Genomic DNA, 24,885 nt, shown 5'->3' with positions numbered 1-24,885 from the left:
TAAAAATGATTAGTTAACAGTGACTTTGGAGAATCACTAGATATAATTATGGAAAATATAGAAAGGAGGGGAAAATTAGTTGATCAATGGAAGAAAAAAAAATTCCCCAGCAATAGAAGGAAGGTGCAAAAGCCTACCATCTACATCAAAGGTTGTATCAGCTTTTGTTTGTCACAACACCCACACAGTACCCACATGGAAACTAAATGTTCTGAACTTATGGGGGGTTTTCAGTTAGGAGTGCACACCCTTTAGATATATTTTAATTAAATAAACAGGGTGTTACAATGTTCATGACCATTAAGAGAATATCTAGCTCTTCTGTGAAATTCCCACACATAGTTCCTATCCCTAGGCATAAACAAGAGAAAATCTGCAGATGCTGGAAATCCAAGCAAAACACACAAAATGTTGGAGGAACTCAGCAGGCCTGGCAGTATCCATGAAAAAGTGTACAGGTGACATTTCGGGCCAAGACTCTTCAGCAGTCCTGCTGAAGGGTCTTGGCCCAAAGCTTCAACTGTACTCTTTTCCATGGATGCTGCCAGGCCTGCTGAGTTCCTTGAGCATTTTGTGTGTGTCACCTAGATACAGTTAGTTTTCCCAATCTTTCCGCTCCTATTGGGTATTGGGATAAATTAAACCATGACGGGATGCCAATATCTCAGAGGATCTTTCCTAGACCAACACATTGATACAATCATGAAGAAGGCACAGCAGTGGCTCTATTTCATTAGGAGTCTGGGGAGATTTGGCATGTCAGCCAAGACTCATGTAGTTTTCTATGGATGTACGGTGGAGCGCATTTTGACTGGTTGCATCAGAGCCTGGAGTGGAGACGCCAATGCAGAGAATTAGAAAAGGCTGCAGAGTGTTGTAGGCTTGGCCAGCTCCATCTTGGGGACAACAATCTCCACCATCAAGGACGTCTTCAAGGGGCGGTGCCTCAAGAAGGCAGATCCATCACCAAGGACCCTTGTCATTCAGTACATGCCCTCTTCACATTACTACCATCATAAAGGAAAACACACACTCAATAATTTAGAAGCACCTTCTTCTCCTTCACTAACAGATTTCGAATGGTCCATGAACACCAACTCATTATTTTGCATGATTTTTTTGTAATTTATAGTTTTTCTTATTTATGCACTGTATTGCTGGCACAAAACAATAAACGTTGCATCATATAAGAAAGTGATAATAAACCTGGTTCCTATATTGGCATTGGGTTTTATTTAAGTAACACAAACTCACCCAATATTTTCATACCTGCCCACATGGGTGGGAGAGGTAGTCATGAAGGAGTACTTAAAAGGTTAAAGCTTTCTCATCTTCACTCAGTGGAGCTTGGGCAGAGGTGAACATCTCTAATGCCCCAAGGTAAAGATGGTCATTGATTTTGACATAGTTCTTCTTTGATTGGCTCAGTTCCTTACTGGATAAATGCGCTGACTAAGCAGAAAGGAGTGGGGAAGAAGAACGAAAGTGCTTTTCCAGTTAAAATTTAGTTAGATGAGAAACAACATACATAATATGCTGGAGGAGCTCAGCAGGTCAGGCAGCATCTATGGAAAAGATTGAACAGTCCATGTTTCAGGCCAAGACTCATCTTCAGGACGGTTGGATGATAGTAAAATTTACTTGAGAACATTTCACTGATTCAGGTGCAACAACTTCCACTTGCATTCAAAGTCCTGCCTTCTTGAGGTGTTGAAGCAACTACACAAAGAGGCCCTTTCCGAAGCAAAGTGATTGACAGTCTGAGGATACCAACTAATTTATTTGGTCACACAATTAACTATAATATGACAAAGGTAGAAAGCACTATTGCACCCAAGCATGAGAAAAACGTGGGAGAAATCATCCATTGCTACAACTGGCAAACGCAGTATTTCCCCAAAATATAACATCCTTACCAACTAAAAGCTAGTTCATTTTGCAACTGAATTTCTACACACATGAAATAGGTGAGCAAATTTTCTGGTGGGTATTCCTTTGAATGGAGCAAGCAAAGCCAATGATCAAAGGTGCTTACAATAAAAGGTCATCTAGTGGAAGTATGTGTTCCCAAAAATCCTGGAGAAGCCAAGAAAAGTATGTTGTGAATCAACTGGTCAGCTCTTGCTTTTACAGCAGAGAAATCACAAAATTTACCACCCAAATGTGTCCAGAGAGCGGGACCACGATTGCAGAGGAGATTGCCCACTTTTGCCCATTAATATTGATCTCCCAGATGACAAGTTCCAGGCTTAGTAAAGACTGGTGTTACCTTCAAAGGATACAATCAACTTTGATGGGATCAACCCCAATAACAAATGGAGTACATTCCATACCCCAAACCCAATTACCCTTCCCCTTCATCATCTTGTCACTGATTCTGGTCGCCGCACTATAGGAAGGACGTGGAAAGCATAGAAAGGGTGCAGAGGAGATTTACAAGGATGTTGCCAGCATTGGGGAGCATGCCTTATGAGAATAGGTTGAGTGAACTCAGCCTTTTCTGCTTGGAATGACAGAGGATGAGAGGTGACCTGATAGAGGTGTATAAGATGATGAGAGGCATTGATCATGTGGATAGTCAGAGGCTTTTTCCTGGGGCTGAAATGGTTGCCACACGAGGACACAGGTTTAAGGTGCTGGGGAGTAGGTATAGAGGAGATGTCAGGGGTAAGTTTTTGACTCAGAGAGTGGTGAGTGCATGGAATGGGCTGCCGGCAACGGTGGTGGAGGCGGATACGATAGGGTCTTTTAAGAGACTTTTGGATAGGTACATGGAGCTTAGAAAAATAGAGGGCTATAGGTAAGCCTAGTAATTTCCAAGGTAGGGACATGTTCGGCACAACTTTGTGGGCCGAAGGGCCTGTATTGTGCTGTAGGTTTTCTATGTTTCTATGTTTCTATTGAGGGGTTGCATAATGGCACAGCAGTTACTGCTGTTGCCTTGAGATTCCTAGACCCTGAGTATGATCCTGACCCTGGATGCTACCTGTGCAGGGTTTCAATTTCCCAATGTTGTGTGGATTCCTAACTGGGTACAGATATCGATTTTAACAGATGTTTCGATGACAAACTCTGCCATCTTCATCAGGGATGATACCGAGGCATGCCTAGTCCAGTGGTATTTATACTCCCGTCGTCTCTCGCTCCTAATTGGTTAGTCCGCATCCAGTCAGGCCCACATCAAGGAGCACAGGAGGTTGAATCCGTTTGAGTTACCCAGAGAAATTGGCGGTAGCAGAACATTGCATTCGCAACGGCCACAGGATTGACTTCAACGGCACAAAACTACGGTGCCATGCCAGTGGCTTTTGGGACCGCCTGGTAAAGGAAGCCATTGAAATAAACCTAGAGAAAAAGATGAGGACTAACCAATCAGGAGGGATGGGCAATGAGGTCATATTTCTGCATAAATATGACTTAAAATGTGATCAGATCTTCACCCCAGTCCTAAAACTAGATAACCAGGACGCAATTAAATAAATAACACAACAAACATTATACCTGTTCCTTTATTTATTGAGAAATATTATCCAATATTACACGTGTTTGTTGGGAGAAGTAACTGATGTGACCCCTGTGTACGGCAATAACATAAATCAAATGTTTCCAGTAACTGTTGATCAGTCCTGCACATCAGCTTAGTGGAATTTTAGGCCATTCCTCCTTACAAAACTGCTTCAACTCTGGGATGTTGGCAGGCTTCCTTGCACGAACTGCTTGCTTCAGGTCTCTCCATGACATTTCTATAGGATTAAAGTCAGGACTTTGACTCCACCACTCCAAAACAAGAATTTTCTTCTTTTTAAACCATTCTGTTGTTGATTTACTCTGGTCTTTCAGATCACTGTCATGTTGCATTTTCCAACTTCTATTAAGCTTTAGGTGACGGACTGCTCCCTGACATTCTCCTGTAAAATGTCTTGATACAATTTTGAATTCATTGTTCCCTCAATGATTGCAAGCTGTCCAGGCCCTGATGCAGTAAAACAGCCTCAAACCATGATGCTCCTTCCAAACTTCAGGAATTCTGCAGATGCTGGAAATTCAAGCAACACACATCAAAGTTGCTGGTGAACGCAGCAGGCCAGGCAGCATCTGTAGGAAGAGGTGCAGTCGACGTTTCAGGCCGAGACCCTTCGTCAGGACTTCGTCATGCTCCTTCCACCATGTTTCACAGTTGGGATGAGGTTTCGGTGTTGGTGTGCAATACTCTTTTTCCTCCAAACACAGCAATGTGCATTTCTGTCCTAAAGTTCAACTTTTGTCTCATCTGGCAACAGAACATTGTCCCAGAATCATTGTAGAATATCCAAGCAGTCTTTTGCAAATTTGAGATGTGCAGCAAAGTTTTTTTTTTTGGAAAGCAGTGGTTTTCTCTGTGATGTCCTTCTACAAACACCATTCCTGTTCAGTGTTTTTCTTACAGTGGACACAAGAACAGAGACTTTAGCAAGTTCCAGAGATTTTTGCATATCTTTTGTTGCCACCCTTGGGTTCTTTTTCATCTCCTTCCAGGTTGTGCTCTTGGTGTGATCTTTGCAGGATGACCACACCAAGAGAGAGTAGCAACAGTACTGAGTTTCCTCCATTTGTAGATGATTTCTCTTACTGTGGACTGATGAACACGCAGATCTTCAGAGTGCTTTTGTAGCCTTTTCCAGAGTCATGCATCTCTACGATTCTTCTTCTAAGGTCCCCTGAAAGTTGTTTTGATCAAGGCATGGTGCACATAAACAGATCTTTCATGAGAAGAGCAGGCTCTGTCAGTAACCTGACTTTGTGTGTCTTTTCTTTTTAATAGGGCAGGGCCCCTCTACAACCTACACCTCCGATCTGATCTCATTGATTGGAATACCTGACTCCAAATGGCTTTTGTAGAAGACATTACCCCAGAGGTTCACATACTTCTTCCAACAAATACTTGTAATACTGGATCATTTTTCTCAATAAATAAATAAACAAGTATAATTTTTTTTGTGTTAAAAACTAGACTATTCTTTATCTAGTTTTAAGGCTATGTGAAGATCTGATCACATTTTAGGTCATATTTATACAGAAATAGAGAAAACTCTACAGGGTTCATAAGCTTTTTAACACCACTGTATACCACTGGACTAGACATGCCTAGGAATCATCCCTGACGAAGATGGCAGAGTTTGTCATATAAACATCGGTTAAAATTGATACCTGTATCTAGCTGGAAATTAGAAGAACTCTTCTATCTAGAAGAGTTTATTCATTCTACTGATATGCTCTTGAAAATATCTGACTAATTACATCATGGTCTGGTTCAGCAATAAGAATGCTTAGGAACACAAAAAACTGCAAAGGAGTGGATTTTCCTAATTCGTCATGGCAAAGCACTTCCCACTGTCAGTTGTAAATACGAGGCACTGCCTCAAGAAGGCAATGTATATCAGCAAGGATCTCCAATCCAGGCCAAGCCATTTTATCACAGCTACCATAAGACAGAAGGTACAGAAGCGTTAAGTCCTACACTACTAGGTTCAAGAACATTACTTCTTTTCAAACATTCATTTATTGAACCAACCTGCACAACCCTATTCACTATCTCAGTTTAGCAATACTATGGCCACTCAGGCTATTTTGCTCCTTTACAGGCTTTACCCAATCCTCCCACCATCATAATAGGGATAGGCTTTCCCTTGGTCTTACCTACCACCCCACAAACACTGTATCCAGCACGTCATCCTCCGTAACTTCCAACATCTTCAACAGAATCCTACAATTAATTCGCTCCTCCTCCTCCTATCCACTTTCCTTCAGGAAGACTCTCTATGTAACTCCTTGGTCCATTCGTCCCTCCCCACTGATCTCCCCCCTGGCATTTATCCCTGCAAGCGAGACAAGTGCTACTCCTGCCCTTACACTTCCTCACTCACTACCTTTCAGGTCCGCAAACAGTCCTTTCAGTTGAGGTCACATTTCACCTTCCAAGTCTGTCAAGGTCATCTATTGTTTATGGTGATCCTGGTACGGTCTCATCTACGTCAATGAAACTGATGCAGGATTTCCTGGTAGCTACCCATTTCAATTCCACTTCCCATTCTCTTGTATTTATGACTTTGACCCACTTCGTTCTTCACATGTTTCCTCAACCATTCCCCCCCCCCCACAATCATCTACTCAACTGGACCAGTTCAATGTGACCAATCCACATATCTTTGGGATAAGCTGTACGTAGCTACAGGGAGAATATGTAAAGTCCACATTGACAGCAGCAGAGGTCAGGATCCAACCTGGACTGCTAAAGCTTGAATCAGCAGCTCTGCTAGTTGCATCACCAATTTGCCAAATGGTCAAAGGCTGGAAAAGATGTTTGGATTGGAAGGACATGATGCTGTTTACATTTCAACTACATGCTGGTATTTATTTCTAATCCGTACTTCAACCTCTAGCTTTATAACATATCAGATACCTTATTCGTTATAATTATTGAACATTTTTTGTTGCATGTCATGACCTGACCAACACACCTCAGCAAATTCCTAACACGTGCAAATGTATGTGGCAAATAAAGTTGATCTTTGATCCTTGGCTGAGATCTTACTGATGGGCAGAGTGATTATATGGTCCACTTCCGATACTCATTGTCCACTCCCGAAGCAGACAGTCCACTCCCAAAACTGGTTGTGCTCGTATGGTCCGCCCCCAATAATGCTTCTTTTCTGCCTCCTCTCCTTCATTTACACATGTTTATTGATGGAACAGCCAAAGGTGCACTGTGACTTTGTGGTGCCCTATCTAGACCTCAAGGAAATCTCAGATATGAAAGTTAACTGTTTTGAGACTTGCTTGAATGTCGACAGATGACTAAAAGAAAAATCAGTCTTTAGAACATGATCATGTACCAGTCCAAAGATCATCCTCCCAAAAAGAACTAGACAGATACACATCTGGAACCCAGAAAGCCAAAGCAGTTATTATGAACCAAGGTTACTGAAACTAACTTTATCTGTGGCATCTCTTGATAAACAAGTCTCTCACCCCGGTAAAGTTTAACCTATGAATAGAATCTGTGGGGTCATTCTGTTATTGCTAAAAATGTGTTAAAGGCAATTGCAAACATTCAACTTATCAGATTAGGAACAGTAGCATCATTCACAACAAGTGCTTGTATAAATTCATAAAAACTGTAAGATAACACTAGCATATGTGGACATTTTGACATTTTATTAAGTCATTGAAATTGATCACCTTTCTTGGGGAAAAAAATGTAGATTTTGAACAGGGTGCAATACATCAAGATATTTTTCATCATGATGCACCTGCGAATTAGTAAATAGCTTGTTGAGCACGGAAAATAATTCTTAAGGGAATTACCTTAAACACACCAGCAACAAAGCTGTAGGTGGATTATACCGCCTATTACCACACAAAATATTTTCCACAATAAGAAGTCTTTAGTACACTCTTGAGGTACATCCTTTTGAAGTACTGAGAAAACATTGCTATCATGAAGTGGAAATTCAAACTTCAGTTTTACTTGGTAAAGGAGCTTTAGCCAGGGAGTTTCTGTCATCTTGCTTTTACATCCAAATGCAATGAAAATAAACCAGCACCAAGAAACTGTACTTAACAGCTATTCAACTCAGCAAGTTACCCTGAGTCACTTGACAGATGATGCAAGGAGTAGGGAGGGGTAGTCGCTGAATCTAAGCTGGAGCAGGTGACAGAGGTCCTGGTTACACAACACTGCCAAAGAGGCCTGACGGACTGAACGCAGAAGAGCCACTGTTGCCAAGCGTACATGCAACAGTTAACTCAGGAGTTGTGGGATGAATTCAAATAAGGGTGCATGAAATTTACAGTGCAGGGAGCAGGCCACTCAGCTCAGCCCATTGTGTTCATGGGGCCAAATAAAATCCATTTCAGTTCATTCCACTTCTGAGCTCTGGCTCTGCAGCCTCGTAGCCACAGCTTTTCAGTCACACTTCCAGAGAATCCTTATGGCACGGAGAAGGTCACAAAGTCCATTCTGATTCTGTAGGGCAGTCTGCTCAGTCTCGGTACTCTTTAAGTCTGAAAACTTGTTTCCTCCAAGTGCCCAACCAATCTCCTAATAAAATATGACTTATTTCCACAACCTTTTGAGGCAGCAAGTGGCAGATCTCGTGCATCTCAACTGCACCATCTGCATTCCAAGTGTTTCTGGTCATTTACATTATTGGGTATTTCATCATTTATTGGCTATCTCCTTGTTTTTATTTGCATGTTCCTCAGGAGTGCCTGTCCTTTGCCACCTTTTAGACATGGATACCCAACTTTGTAACTTACTTCTACACTTTGAAGTGAAAGAGGAGATTAGTAGCTCAAGTTGGCTGCTTGCTTGTAGGGCTGTTCGCTGAGCCTGGAAGTTAGGTCGCAAACATTTCCTCACCAGTGACATCATCAGCGCGCAATTGTGTTTTGTTTCTGCCGAGTGCTTGCAGTTATATTAGTCCAACTCGTTGTTCCGATTGGCTGGCTGTTGTGCTGGCCGCTAGTCTCTGCAGGGTCCCGGGCAACCGGATAGCTGAGTGATGGCCGCTAGCTATCGATCATTGTGAGTGTTAGTTCTTCGAGGGTCCGTGGGTCACCCCTCAGCCCTGAACCCACAGATGCATTGGTTCATAAATTCCGTCGAATTCAATATGCTTATTAACAGTCTTCTGTTGAGAGCCAAGGTTCTAAGAATTCTCTTGATTTCTTGTTTTGCGCCTCTGCCAGGATTATCCGGCAAACATGCAAACATGCTTCCTTCTTGGTCTTCATGTACTGAGATGAGTGATAGACAATTGTGTTTTCTTCTGGCAAGCTGATATCCATGTAGTTTCATAGGTAGTTTCCTCCCCATCTGTCCTACATAGTGTTCAGGGCAGTCTCCACACTGGATTTGGCATATTACATTTGTTCTCTCCATGTGGGCTGCTGGATCTTAGCGTCACATGACGAGCATTCTGATAGTTATGCTGGCTTTGTGAGCTATCATTATTCTGTGCAGTTGGAGGAATCATTCCGTCATCTTGGAAATATTCCTGATGTGTGGCAGGGCTAGCCTCTTTCTTGTCTGTTCAGAAGGAGTAAGAAAGTTGTTTCTCTCAACTTCTACACTGTCAATTAGACCATCACTTTTCATATCATCTGCATAGTCTTCATCATAAAAGCAAAGGTGCCTATTACAGAGCCCTGAGGAACTCTACTCCATATAGTTTCCTGTCAATAAGTCTCCCACCAACCATTATCCTTTTTGTTCCCCTAGAGAACCCAGCTCAAATCCAACTTCCGCCCCCTCCAACAGGATCCCACAAAATGTCATGTTAGTCAAATCCAACTTCACTCTTTTCCTTGGTTTCCATGGACTTAATGGTTCTGCTTTGAGAGAGTTTTGCAAATAATGACCAGAAAGTGGGTAACCAGGATACAATAAATAAGAAGCCACAAGGAACAGATGGTAGGTCAAGGCTGACCTATGTTGACAGAAACGTCGAAAGAGATGAAAAATTGTACTTGTGGACAGGGAACTCTTTACAATGTCAGCAGAAAGTGACAATTGTGTAGTCAACAACTGCACAAGTTGCTGGGGAAGGAGGCGGGGTGTCAAGGAAGAAGGGACGGGTCTCAGGAAAATGACCCTGCTCATGGTAAAAGCAGAAACAGAACTGAAATAATGGGTGCCCTTGGGTTAAGAAAGGGAAGGAAAAGGAGTGCAGACCTGAGCTACCAAAATCGAGTTTAACTCCAATATTTTCTTACCGAGCATTGGATTGAGAGATTGAGGAAGTTTATGATTATAGTCATGGTCCAGTATGATCTAAAGATAAATTATTCAGAGAGATGCAATCATAGAGACTGACATAGGCTCTTCAGTCCACACCAAATCCAAATGCCCACTTTACCAATCCTACACTAATTCCATTTTGTTCTTTCCACATTCCCATATATCCTTGAGCTACCCAAATGCACCTCTGCCCCCCCTTCCCCAATTCCACCATTTACCTACACCCTAGGGGCAATTTACAGTGGTGTTTAATCTACCAACCCACATCTCTAGGATATGGCCAGAGACACAAGCACTCGAAGGAAACACACACGGACGCAGGAAGGTCGTGCAAACTCCACACAGACAGACTCGGAGGTCAGCACTGAACCTATGTCGTGAGCTACAAGTAGCTGTGCTACTATGTTGCGCTGGCTATAGAGACGGAAGTGCGATGCCAGAACTAGGAATGCTTATTTTTCCTAGTCATTCGAGGGGACGTGGGCTCTGAAAGCTCAGCCTGCGCTTAATTGCTCATCTCCAATTGCCCTTGAGGAGGTGATGGTGAGCTACCTTCTTGAACCACCGCAGTCCTTCGGGTATGGGTATCCCCATAATGCTATAAGGGACAAAGCTCCAGAAATGGAACCAGCGACAGGGAAGGAAGGGCAATATAGTTCCAAGTCAGAACCGTGTGGCGGCTGTAGGGCAGCTTCCTGGGTGATGTCCCCATGTTCTGTCCTCCTTGTACTTCCAGCTGGTGTAAGTCATGGTTCTGGAAGGGGCTGATGTCTAATGAAATCCCAGCAAGTCACAGCAATGCATCCTGTAGATGGTACGATCTGCGGCGACTGAGCTTTGGGGGTGGAGTGATAAGCGGTTGTGGGTTGGGGGGGGCTATTAAGCCCGGTAGGGAGTCAAGTTTCTTGAGTATTGTTAAAGCTGAACTCATATGGGCAACGAAGACTATCGTATGATACTCCTGAGATGAGCCTTGGAGCTGGCACCGAGGTTTTGCAGAGTTGGAAGGTGAATTAAACTCAGCAGGGCTGCTCTGGGCGGATGTGGCTAGTCCAATTCAGTTTCCAGGGCACTTGAGCTTCAGGATCTGAATACGGTAAGGCTTTTGAAGCAATATCAGGGCTGCAGGAGTTGGAAATAATTGATCTTTACAAAGCAGAAGCGAGAAAGCAAAAGATAATTTATATTTATATTGTCCCTTTTCTTGTAATGAAATATCCACAGGCTGCTTACACTATTTTTGGGTGACACCAGCGGTTTGTCTCCCAACCCTTAACAGTAATTATCTGTTGTCTCTGGTACCAATGAAGCCCTGGCAGAATTACCAACTGGTCAGATTAGATTTATCCTTTGTTTTTTTTTCTTGGAAATAATACTTGGACAATTCTGTACATTATCAGGTAGATTCCACTGAAGCTGCACACAGCTCTAGTTCTCGTACACAGCTCCTTAGTACTACAATCAGGATGTTATCATTGCTGTCTTCATCAATCTGAACTTTTTTTTCCCCTCCAAGTCACATAACTACTAATCAGAGTCACAATGTTGCTAAAACAAAACTTGCAGCCCAAAATACCAGGCTCTGAGGACAAAGCTCCATGTTTAATCTCAGCCAGGAAATTGCTAATGAGAGAATGTCACACTAGCCAGCATTATTACTCCTGATCATTCTACACTCACCCTCTTATGACAATGGATATCAGATATGGGCAGAATCTGGTTAGTGAATTTCTCAAAATGAACCGCCTACTTCTGGCATCTGCACCTTGCTGTTTGACGAACAAAAGATAGCAAGACATTTAGAAAACACCAGTAATCGACCCTTTGCATCCCATATGATTTAAACGATCCCCTTTCATCTATATTTAGAGAAAAACACGTTTTCTTGTGCTTCAGCTGCAGCCATGATGTACTTTCTGTACATGCAACACAATCACAATATCTGCAAAGTTCAGTTCTGTGGAGTTAGAAAAACGCCCACAAGGAAGTGGATCATTTCTTGTGTAGGTGTTAACGGTGGAGGTGTAAGGGGAGCTACGGTCTCTCAGTCAGGGGATTCTGGGGATGCCAGGAAATTAGCCTCAGTGGTTTCAGAAACTTTAGATGCAGGCACATACTTTGCCTTGTCATGGAAATTTATTGCTAGCAGTAAAAACGAAGACCATTATACCAAGTAACTGCTCAAGCTGAATTCATGGAAGAAGTGAGTCAGCAGAGCTCAGCTTATACTTCCCTTTTCATCTCCAGAACACCAACCACAACTTTAAGAAATCTAGTTTTCACTTTGTGAACAGTGACTCAAAATAACTTATTTCATTTACCTGTGACTGTAATGGATGGCGATTGTCAATCCAAGCTGGAAATGCAAATGGAAATGTATTATAAAAGAGAACTGGAACTTATCTACATCGTCTAAAACTGATACAGATTCAATAAATTACTTTGATACTCAAGTTCTACCCTATCTGCAAGAAGCAAATAAGGTGAATATCTAGATGCTGCTTTTAACTTTTTCATTAATCAGACAGGAAAGGTTGAGATTAATATTTTTAAGAACAGCCATTTCTCCAAAGAATGCCATGGAACATATTACATCCATTTGACAGGGTCTTCATTTAATACACATTCAGAGAATGCATTTTCAATTTACACTGTTGCTTTAGCAATGCAATGTGTTAATCAAAATTACGTGTTCAAGTATAGTGTGTATTGAACTCACAACTTTCCGAGGGAAAGGTAGGAATCCTATCCACTCTATCAGCCTGCTGCTGAACAGCTTTGAAGTTAATTATCCAGTATGTACTACAAGTAAATCTAAAGATTATGTGAACCGAAGATTTACCAGAATGAAAGGCCATTGAAAAGTCACATCTACTGATTAAAGCAATCAGGAAAATCAATTCAGTAGCAATAACTTGCTGTTATACAGCATCTTTATCATAGCAAAACAAATCTGGTAATTGGATATGTAAAAAGACATTGAGACAGCTTAACCAAGAACTTTTCCCTAATAGTGTTTTGCTCTTCTGCCTACGGGCCTGTAATGCTGCCACTCACTGGATCTGTGCTTACACGTGCTTGTGCAAATGACAATAAATTCAGTTTTAACAGAACAAGGTTTTAAGTCCGTAGCGGACTGGGACTTTCAACAAAGGCAAACAATTTCTCTGATTTAGGATAACTTTGCGTTTGGTCTCTAAGGAGTTTGCACATTTTCTCCATGCCCGCAAGGGTTTCCTCCCACACTCCAAAGGTTAGTACCATAGGTTAATTACTCATTGTAAGTTGTCCTGCGATTAGGCTAGGGTTAAAAGATGGACTGCTGGGCAGCTCTGCTCGTTGGGCCAGAAGGGCCATGTTTCTAAATAAATAAAACCCTAACAAAGCAGATGTGTAGAGGGACCTTGGGGTCCAACTCTACAGATCTTTGGGGCAAGAGTTTTTACATGGAGAATGGTGGATGTCTAGAACGTGCTGCCAAGAGTGATGGGGAGCAAAATAAGACACAGGCATTCAAGAGGCTCTTAGGTATGTACATGTGTAGGAAATGGAAGGATTTGGACATTGTGCTGGTGGAAGGGGTTGGTTAGGTTGGGCATCTGACAAATCATTTGATTAGTTTGGTGCAATACCATAGGCCAAAGGGCGTGCTCTTGTGCTGTACTTTTCTGTGTTGTGCGTTCCGTTTTCTGGTTTTAATTCTTACTTATGATGATACAGAAAGGCCCCATTCAGCCCATCAGGTTCATACCAGCCCACGACCCAACAGCTTTACCAGTCACATCCCTATCCCTTGCTTCACTGCAACCTGGAGACTTGTTGCCTCTCACATGCCTATCTCTTACTCCTCTTTGATTCTTTTTGCTACCTGCGTCAACTAAGTGTTAACTTACTGTAGCTTCTTAACCTACCAGCATGCCTTTGGGAAGGTGTGAGGGAAAACAGGGAACTCGCGTGGTTGCAGGGAGACTGAACAAATTCGAAGTGATGACATCCAAGGTTAGGATTAAGACTCTGTATGAGACGGCACTGTTAAATGCTGCACAACCATGCCAACCAAACAGGTGCTGTCCTCGATGTTCTAAGACATTCTCTCTCTCTCCAGCACCGCAATTTTTACTTTAATCATAAAGAACATAAAAGCAAGGAGCAAAAGCAGGCCATTTGGCCTACCGATCTAGCATCAGTATTCATTTGATCAGGAGCTCCCAATCTGGGGTCCACAGACCCCTTGGTTAACAGTAGGGGTCCATGGCATAAAAAAGGTCGCGAACCCTTGCATTAGATCACCTCTGACCTTTTATCTCAACATCATTTCTCTCCCCTACCCCATTTCCAAGATTCACTAGGTTTCAAACATCACTAAAACACAAACAGTGCAATGCAGTACGGGAACAGGCCTTTTGGGTCACAATCTCCATGCCAACTGTAATGCCAGTGCAAATTACACATCTGCCTGCACACGGTCTACGTCCCTCAGTTCACTGCCTGCCTCAATGTCACCTAAACTCATTTCTACTTTGAATGCTGTCAGACTTCCAAGGAGGAGGATTCTAAACTTCGCACCCCCTCAGTGAAGAAGATTCTTCTCATCACATCTTAAATGGCCTAGTCCAGGGGTCCCAAATTTTTTTATGCCATGGAGCCCTACCATTAACCGAGGGGGTCCATGGACGCCAGGTTGGGAACTCCTGACCTAACCTTCAAGCCCTGGCTCAGCACAAGGAAACATACCCACTGCATCTAGCTTGTCAAGTTCTGTAGGGATTTACTAAATTTCAATGAGATCACGTCTCATCCTTCCAAGCTCTAGAGACTGGATGCCAAATTTATTTTATCTCCCCTCAATGAAGCAGACTTGCCATCCCAGGAACCAGTCTGGGGAGTCTTCAGTGCAAACCCTTTTTGACAAGTATATCACATTGGTAAGGAGATTCGAACTGTGCAATATACTCCAGGTGCAGTTTCACCAAGGCTTTATGTCACTGCTGTCCCATCGCTCTGACCTTTTGTTCCTTTCTTTCTTTAGTATCTTGTACCCCTGTACTTTTTTATATTTCTGATATCATAATCACATCTAGATTCTAGATGATTGCATATAGCTAGTTTAATACATTTCTTGCATTTATTTGGATGAACTGTTAACTTATCTTGCATCTCCACGTACATTGGTTACTTATCTCTGCTAATGCACTTTGCACTTTTGAACATTTCAGTCTTGCACTCCAATGTCCAAACCCCCGCTGTTAGTTTGAACCTCACCCCACTGCACGTTCCTCCAAAGACACTGGTCCCAGCTCCACTGAAGTGCAATCATCTGGGCAGTACAGGGGAATTGGTCATAGCATAAATAGATCTGGGATTAAATGATACAGCCAGACAAAATGGAAAGAGATAATACAGTTGATGGGTAATTAGAAAACTGCCGACTCCAGGAATTCTTTCAATACATATGGTGGCATTTTTCAGGATCTTGGAGCTACTGGGAAGGCCTCCATTTATTTTTCATCCCTAACTACATTGGGGCTATTGTGGGGAGCCTGCCCTTGTAAACTGGGTGAAACTGTTACTATTGTGCTGTGGAGTTCACAGATGAGACACAGAGACATCGAAGGAATGGTGATACATTTCCAAATCAAAACGGTGTGTAATTTGGAGGAGGTACCTACAGGTGGTGGGTGTTTCCATGAACCTGCTGTCCTTGTCCTTCATGGTATAGAGGTCTCAGATTTGGGAGACGCTGTTGGAGTTGTCTGGGTGAACATCTACAATGCATTTTGTAGATCGTGCCCACTGCAGTTACTGCGCATTGGACAGGGGGAAGTAATATTTATGGTGGTGGATGGGAGGTCATGAAGCGTGTTGCTTTGATTGGGACAGTGCCAGTTTCTTGAGATCATTCATGCTACGCTCATACAGGGAAGTGAATAGTATTCCGTAATGCTCCTTCCTTGGTCTCAGATGGTGGAAAAACTTTGGAGGTGTCAAGAAGTGTGTAAGGAATAAACTGTTCAGCTAAGTACAGAGAGTAGCAGATGGAATTTAGTTTGGGGAAAAGAGAGGGAACAGACTTGGGAAGAGTAAGTAAGGCAAGAAATGAACAATAAATAACATCATACTGAAGGGACAGAGAAATAAGCCACAGCTCACCCTTATCACATTCAGGATCACATGCCTCCCTTCCAAGGGCAGTGTGGTGGTTAACTTACTGAACTAACAACTAGAATTCTGGATCATTTGTGTTTAAATTCCAACTTAACAGCTGGGCAATTTAAATTTAAATACTTGCAACAAAACAAAATTATGGAATCAAAAGCTCATCTCAGTAACGGTTGTGGTAGGATTTCCTCTGGTTCACTAGGGTGCTTCAGGGATGGTTGTCAGCCTCTTCACCATTATCCCATTACCTTCTCCAGACCACACAGTGCGGTTGCCCCTCAACAACCATCTGAGGGGCAATTCAGGATGGAGAACAAATGGTGTGACATCCAAATCCCATAAATATATAAACAAACTGGGAGTGAGGGGGTGGGAAGGGGAGGGGGGGAATAGAAAAAAAAAATCACAATTTAAAAAAAAATTTAATGTGCAGACAAATAAAAAAACCACAGTGAACGTTGTGGGCAGGCTAATGCACGGAATAGGAAATGGTTAGTAATTTAGACAGTTGCATCTGTATAACAGCCAAGTACAGCACTGTGTGACTGCATGGGTGTATGCTTGCTTCTCATTAAGCACCAGCGAGTTTCCCATGCTTATCCACACACGTCAGATGACAGTTCCTCATAACACACAGCTCACAAACCGGTCCTTTAGCACAGCAGATCTGCAAGCCCGTTTTCTTTCCTCCTTGTACATACCCTTTCTTTCTGCTGTAGTTATAAACTGGGTAGGGGAGTCAATATTGCTAATAATTTGGTAATTGATTTATTTTTGTTTGAGATATAATGAAAATATTCTGTGCACAAGCCAACCAGACAGGTAAGTCCATAAGTAGGTGCTTTGAGGTGGTACAAAAGGAGGAAATAACCAGAATGCTGATAGTGTTACAGTTACAGAGAAAGTGCAATGCAGGTACGAAGGGGCGATATGCTAGTGTAGTGGTTAGCACAACGCTTTACAGTACGGGCGACCCGGGTTCAATTCCCGCCACTACCTGTACAGAGTTTGTACATTCTCCCCGTGACCACGTGGACTTCATCCGGGTGCTCCGGTTTCCTCCCACAGTCCAAAGATGTACCAGTTGGTAGGTTAATTGGTCATTATAAATTGTCCTGTGATTGGGCGCCACGGCCTGAAGGGCCTATTCCACACTGTATCTCAATAAATAAATATAGTGCAAGGGCCAAGGTGAGGTAGATCGAGAGATTAAAAGTTCATTTTTTATCTTTTACGAGGCGCACTCAGGAGTGGGAATGACAGGCGCATCAACACTGACAGTACACATTCTCAAGCCCTTGCATCTTCTGCCCCATGAGAGGGGGAGAAAGGTGAGAGAGTGCCCAGGGTCAGAGGGGTCTTGGATTACATTGGCTGCTTTCCCAAGGTGGCAAGGTGTGCAGACAGAGTGCGTAGAGGAGAGGCTGGCTTGCATGGTGGACTGGCTGCAATGACAACACTGTACACCTTCCAGCAGTCTTGGCAGAGCAGTTACCGTTATGGAGAGAGTGCGATGAGGGCTTACTAAATCAGGGTTTTATCAGTGAGGTGAGATTAAGCAGACTAAGCCCGCCGCGCATTACAGTTTAGAATGAGAAATAATCTGAATCAGAATCTGGTTTAATATCACTAGCATATGTCGTGAAATTCATTAACTTTATGGCAGCAGTACAATGGAATACGTGATAAATGAATAGAGAAATAAACTGAATTATAGTAAGTACATATATGTACTAATGTAATAATTTTTTTCTTGAGACATTGTAAGTGTTGCTTACTTCATTGTACTGTTAATTTTGGATAATAATAAAGATTTGAAAAGAAAAGTACATATATATCTATTAAATTGATAAATTTAAATAAGCAGTACAAAGGATAAACAGAAATTTAAAAAGTAGTGAGGTAGTGTTCAAAGGTTCAATTGCCATTTAGAAATCGGATAGATTTGAAGCAAGGGGGAAGGGTTTAAAAGGGATCTACGTATTTTTTTCTGCTAGAAATCTAGAACGTGCTGCCAGAGAAGGTGGAATTAGAAACAATTAATTTGTTTAAAGGGAACTAAGACAGGCACAGGAACAGGCCAAGGCTACAGGCATATGGACCTGGTGGGATTAATGGGATTACTGTAGGTGGACAAATAGATCAGCAAGGAAGAGATAGGCAGCAGGATTGTATGACTGTTACCCTACTTACAGAAAAAGGAATTGTGTTTCTAAGTCCTTTAACTGAAACTGAACTATTCCAGGAGAGTTTATTAGCTTTTTTATTTTGCAAGTCTGTCGATCACAGAAATAAACCGCTCTGGAGCACCTCACCCATCCAAGGAAAAATTCCTCCATGGAAGTCTGAAACTCAGCTATGGGCTCAAGCAAACCTAAACACCAGTGAGCTTCCCATGATTTAACCGTGGTCAAACACTCCAGAATGTGAATGATTTGGATAGCTCCTCGGCAACCAATACGTACCACTGCAGTATGATATTTAGCTGCTGGCTGGTTATACTGTGGAAGTACCCACCCACACATGCACGGGAGAAAGGCGGGGAGAGGGAGAGAGCATCAGACAGAACCAGCCCAGTGAGTCAAAGAGGTAATTTTGGCAAACGATCAACTAGAATGAACAATTCCTTGCATTTGCTCAGAAGAACAGTGACAAACAATACTCATCTACTCAGAGTGAAATGTGACTCCCAATCGCAAATACTGACAGGTATATTTAAATCAAATTTGAATATTTTTAAAAAACTTCATCAACTTCCCTGCCTCATTCTCTCAACTTCCCTTCTGGTATATTCCATGCTGCAGGAGTACGTGATGAGGCACGCGCTTGGTGGGGAAGGACCACGCTGTAGGCTTCTTCTGCTACTGAACAGGGAGGGGCCGGCTGGGGAGGGGGTGGGAGAGGAAGCCCCTCAACTGTAGTACTTAACATAAAACCCCCGAATGCCAGACAAGTAGCAGTAGTGGTAGAACAGTATGGAAAGCACTGACCCGGTGTGTAAAGAATAGGAAGGTATGGAATGGTTTATTGTTGTAAATAATTTTTATTGCGAGTAAGGTTTGTTTTTTTAAAAAAAAAGGACAACTTCTTTTCTGGTACATCAATGACTGTCTTTGTGCTGCTTCCTCTATGCACATAGAACTCGGCAATTTCATCACTCTCCCTGGGGATTTCTACCCTGCACTCAACTTCACATGGTTGATCTCTTCCTCCTTCCTTTCTTTTCCGTGTCTCTTAGCAGATGGGCTAATTACCATTTTCCAGTGCGAGCCTACCGACTGCCACAGCTATCGAGTACCTTTCATCCCACCTGGCCTCCTAGAAGGGCCGAATTCCATTTTCCCAGTGCCATGGGCTCTGCTTTGCTCCATTTTGAGACTTTCCATACAAGTGTCTCTAAAACAGGGGTTTCCAACCTGGGGCCCACAGACCTCTCAGTTAATGGCAGTGGTCCAAGGCGTAAAAAAGGTTGGGAACCCCTGCTCTAAAATGTCTTCTTTCTTTCCGAACCATGACATGCCATCTATCATTGTTAGCAAAGCCCTTGACCCTCATTCCAGCCACTCCCTGTGCCTTTGCTCTCACCCCCTCTCCGGTGGGACAAAACGAAGTTGGATCATCACTCCCACGCCACCAGCCTTGTCATTCAGCAGATCATTCTCTGCAACTTTCACTACCTTCAAAGAGATTCCACCACCAGAGATATCCCGCTCCCTCCTTCCCTTTCAGCATTCTGCAGGAACCAGTCTATTCAAGATTCCTAGGTCTACTCACGCATTCCCACCAATACCCCCCCCTTCCCCCATGCTTATAGCACTTTTTCTTGCACGTACAGGCAATGCAACACTTGTCCTTTCACCTCTTCCCTTCCCACCATCCCAGGGACCCAAACATTCCTTCCAGGTGCAGCAACGATTTATCTGCATTTCTTCCAATCTAATGTGGTCTCCCCAGCACTGGAGAAACCAAACGTAAATCAGGTGATTGATTTGCAGATTATTTGTGTTTAGTCCACAGGGGAGACCCTGAGTTTTCCATTACCAGCCACTTTAACTCCTTATCTCAATCTCACTTTGACATCAGTCTGTACAGTCACACTGAAGACCAATGCAAACTTGAGGAACAGAAGCTCATCTTCTGTCTGGGCACAATGAAGCCCTCTGGACTCAATACTGAATTCCACAGCTTCAGGTAGCTTGATTCACAGTCTGATTCAGCTGTCCGCCTGGGACATTGACTCAGCTTTTGGTTTTTATTCACCCCCTTTTCTTTTCTTTTGGGAAGTGAAAGATATTCCCATCCTGAATGGCCTGGTGTATCCGGCTGCTCTGTAACTTGCTAAAGATTTTGTTCATACGTTCCTGCCTTCATTCTAATTGCTCCCATTCAGAGTGACCAGAGAACTTTGTTTACAGTTTAGAAACATAGAAACATAGAAACATGGAAAATACGTGCAGGAGTAGGCCATTCGGCCCTTCGAGCCTGCACCGCCATTTATTATGATCATGGCTGATCATCCAACTCAGAACCCCGCCCCAGCCTTCCCTCCATACCCCCTGATCCCCATAGCCACAAGGGCCATATCTAACTCCCTCTTAAATATAGCCAATGTACTGGCCTCAACTGCTTCCTGTGGCAGAGAATTCCACAGATTCACCACTCTCTGAGTGAAGAAGTTTTTCCTAATCTCGGTCCTAAAAGCCTTCCCCTTTATCCTCAAACTGTGACCCCTTGTTCTGGACTTCCCCAACATCGGGAACAATCTTCCTGCATCTAGACTGTCCAATCCCTTTAGGATTTTATACGTTTCAATCAGATCCCCCCTCAATCTTCTAAATTCCAACGAGTACAAGCCCAGTTCATCCAGTCTTTCTTCATATGAAAGTCCTGCCATCCCAGGAATCAATCTGGTGAACCTTCTTTGTACTCCCTCTATGGCAAGGATGCCTTTCCTCAGATTAGGGGACCAAAACTGCACACAATACCCCAGGTGTGGTCTCACCAAGGCCTTGTACAACTGCAGTAGTACCTCCCTGCTCCTGTACTCAAATCCTCTCGCTATAAATGCCAGCATACCATTCGCCTTTTTCACCGCCTGCTGTACCTGCATGCCCAATTTCAATGACTGGTGTATAATGACACCCAGGTCTCGTTGCATCTCCCCTTTTCCTAATCGGCCACCATTCAGATAATAATCTGTTTTCCTATTTTTGCTACCAAAGTGGATAACTTCACATTTATCCACATTAAATTGCATCTGCCATGAATTTGCCCACTCACCCAACCTATCCAAGTCACTCTGCATCCTCTTAGCATCCTCCTCACAGCTAACACTGCCACCCAGCTTCGTGTCATCCGCAAACTTGGAGATGCTGCATTTAATTCCCTCATCCAAGACATTAATATATATTGTAAACAACTGGGGTCCCAGCACTGAGCCTTGCGGTACCCCACTAGTCACTGCCTGCCATTCTGAAAAGGTCCCGTTTATTCCCACTCTTTGCTTCCTGTCTGCTAACCAATTCTCCATCCACATCAATACCTTACCCCCAATACCATGTGCTTTAAGTTTGCACACTAATCTCCTGTGTGGGACCTTGTCAAAAGCCTTTTGAAAATCCAAATATACCACATCCACTGGTTCTCCCCTATCCACTCTACTAGTTACATCCTCAAAAAATTCAATGAGATTCGTCAGACATGATTTTCCCTTCACAAATCCATGTTGACTTTGTCCGATGATTTCACCGCTTTCCAAATGTGCTGTTATCACATCTTTGATAACTGACTCCAGCAGTTTCCCCACCACCGACGTTAGGCTAACCGGTCTATAATTCCCCGGTTTCTCTCTCCCTCCTTTTTTAAAAAGTGGGGTTACATTAGCCACCCTCCAATCCTCAGGAACTAGTCCAGAATCTAACGAGTTTTGAAAAATTATCACTAATGCATCCACTATTTCTTGGGCTACTTCCTTAAGCACTCTAGGATGCAGACCATCTGGCCCTGGGGATTTACTTGCCTTCAATCCCTTCAATTTACCTAACACCACTTCCCTACTAACAAGTATTTCGCTCAGTTCCTCCATCTCACTGGACCCTCTGTCCCCTACTATTTCTGGAAGATTATTTATGTCCTCCTTAGTGAAGACTGAACCAAAGTAATTATTCAATTGGTCTGCCATGTCCTTGCTCCCCATAATCAATTCACCTGTTTCTGTCTGTAGGGGACCTACATTTGTCTTTACCAGTCTTTTCCTTTTTACATACCTATAAAAGCTTTTACAGTCAGGTTTTATGTTCCCTGCCAGTTTTCTCTCATAATCTTTTTTCCCCTTCCTAATTAAGCCCTTTGTCCTCTTCTGCTGAACTCTGAATTTCTCCCAGTCCTCAGGTGAGCCACTTTCTCTGGCTAATTTGTATGCTGCTTCTTTGGAATTGATACTATCCCTAATTTCTCTTGTCAGCCATGGGTGCACTACCTTCCTTGATTTATTCTTTTGCCAAACTGGGATGAACAATTGTTGTAGTTCATCCATGCAACCTTTAAATGCTTGCCATTGCATATCCACCGTCAATCCTTTAAGTGTCATTTGCCAGTCTATCTTAGCTAATTCACGTCTCATACCTTCAAAGTTACCCCTCTTTAAGTTCAGAACCTTTGTTTCTGAATTAACTATGCCACTCTCCATCTTAATGAAGAATTCCACCATATTATGGGCACTCTTACCCAAAGGGCCTCTCACGACAAGATTGCTAATTAACCCTTCCTCATTGCTCAAAACCCAGTCCAGAATAGCCTGCTCTCTAGTTGGTTCCTCGACATGTTGGTTCAAAAAACCATCCCGCATACATTCCAAGAAATCCTCTTCCTCAGCACCTTTACCAATTTGGTTCACCCAATCTACATGTAGATTGAAGTCACCCATTATAACTGCTGTTCCTTTATTGCACACATTTCTAATTTCCTGCTTAATACCATCTCCGACCTCACTACTACTACAGTTTATCCCAAGGGTCACCCTGATTTTACCCTCCACCACCTTTACATGCTTTTTTTCCTCCTCTTCTGAGTTCTATGAAGTGTCTTCAACATGAAACATTAACCCTGTTTCTTTTTATTACAATGCTCTGACCAGCATTTTCTTTTTAAATCATTTGTGATCAAATGTTTGGAATCCCAGTGGAGGAATTCAATCAGGCTTTTCTGACCAGGTCAATGACCCAGACAGCAATTTGGCTGGAGTCAGGGCTTTATGCTTTGGCTCATGGTGGGGTCGCCCATGCCAAATAGGTCAAAAGGTAGAAGCCAGACTAAGAGTGCGCTACCAGCCCATGTACGGGGAAGTAGAAAGGAAGGACTGCCCTCTTGTGGATGGTTATGGCAATTAAACTTGCCCATTATATTAATTAAAAATAACACTGGATGTTGATCTTTCTGTGATGAGCTCCTATGTCTTGATGGTTTCAGAGAAATAGACAAATTGAACAATACAGACCAGGCTCAGGAGTAACAACTTGCTTTGGTCAATTGTTCCAAACAGGAATAGCAAATGGCTCCAAGAGTTCATATTTCCATTGCCAGAAAATGGGCATAAAATCAGCTGAAGCTAATGTTTTGCAAGCTCTAACATGCAAACCTAATCTATTCCGGGCAAGCGAATCAAATCAGCCTGGGCCATTAATATAAATCTAAGCTCTATTGCAAAGTAAAAAAGCCTGGTGTTGGGAAAGATAAATAAATGGTGTCCGAGCCAAATGAGTTTGCTTCACATGAGCCTTCTCCAACATTATCACGTCTAACTTTCTCAATGCAAAGTTTTCATCTTTTGTCTCCAATTCTTCCCAGGTGCTCGTTCAATGCACCCATTACCTAGAAGAATGAGCTCCATGCTCCAGCTATCTGCAGTCATGAGGGTTCTCCCAAATTCCCTATTTATGGTTATGGCCTCCTGCTTTGGTCTTCTCCAGAAGAGAAATAAAGAAACGTGATACTAAAACATCTTTCCTAACTGAAAAGACTAAACATGTTTTCTTTACTAAAAAGTGTCCATCCTGTTCAAGCTTTTCTGATGGATAGAATCTCTTGGTTGCGTTACTTCAGTTATATCGCAAATAAACTAGTCTAACAGGCAGCACCATGTCAATGCTCCATTGACCTGGGTTCGATTCAAATGCAGGGTTGTATGTCCTCTCCAGGAATGAATGGATCAAAATTCCTCCACCCACATCCCAAGGGAGGGCTGGTGGATTAATTGGCTACCATAAATTATTCCTTTACCCAGATGAATGGCAAAAGAATCTAAAGAACGTGTTGATAAGCATGTAGTGAGAACACATTGTGTTACAGAGGAGTTAGACTAAGAAAAATGAATTACATCTAAACCACGAGTTCCCAACCTTTTTCTATGCCATGGACCCCTACTATTATCTGAGGTGCCCATGGACCCTAGGTTAGGAACTCCTGATCTAAATGGATTTGACCAGGGATTACAAAGGGTTCTCACATTTTCCTCTGCATGCTTCTGAAGGTTAGGTTTAAGGCCTCAATGAATGCAATGAAAAATCTGGCTTCCTCTTTAGAAACATCTGAAGCGAAGGACTGTTCATTAAAATGGTGGAGCTGCCAAAGGCAATGGTAAGTTCTCATCCTGCAGTGTCCTGTTCCTAATCCTACAAAGCAGCCAGGTGTTACCATGGGGTAGATAACACTAGGACAACACTTGCACAGATTGAAAAAATTCAAACTCCAGCTCAAGGCACCCTGACTACTTTAATTCATTTGGTATGGAGGGAAAGCAGTAACTGAACAAGAGAATGGCCACATGGGTGGACTCTGGTGGGCAAAGCAAGGGTTAATTTTGCACACATGGAGTTTCTCTGTTCTATCAGAAGGAGTACTGGTTACAGAAGTACCTCTGGATACTGCTGGGAGGGATGACCTATCAG

The 24,885-nt window shown here is 42.8% G+C and overlaps 1 protein-coding gene across 2 annotated transcripts in view; it reads right to left on the bottom strand.

The window, feature by feature from the left end:
* Positions 1-24,885, bottom strand: part of acoxl (acyl-CoA oxidase-like) — a 396,539-nt gene that overhangs the window by 328,544 nt on the left and 43,110 nt on the right. For both annotated transcript variants that reach the window (XM_072246892.1, XM_072246899.1), the window contains exon 10: positions 12,103-12,137. In XM_072246892.1, the coding sequence (XP_072102993.1) occupies positions 12,103-12,137 (35 nt within the window). The remainder of the gene's footprint in view (positions 1-12,102; positions 12,138-24,885) is intronic.

Source organism: Mobula birostris, chromosome 2 (assembly GCF_030028105.1).
Source record: "Mobula birostris isolate sMobBir1 chromosome 2, sMobBir1.hap1, whole genome shotgun sequence".
NCBI lineage: Eukaryota > Metazoa > Chordata > Chondrichthyes > Myliobatiformes > Myliobatidae > Mobula > Mobula birostris.
The sequence above is the reverse complement of the archived record's forward strand: the minus strand, read 5'-3'. Positions and strand labels throughout refer to the sequence as shown.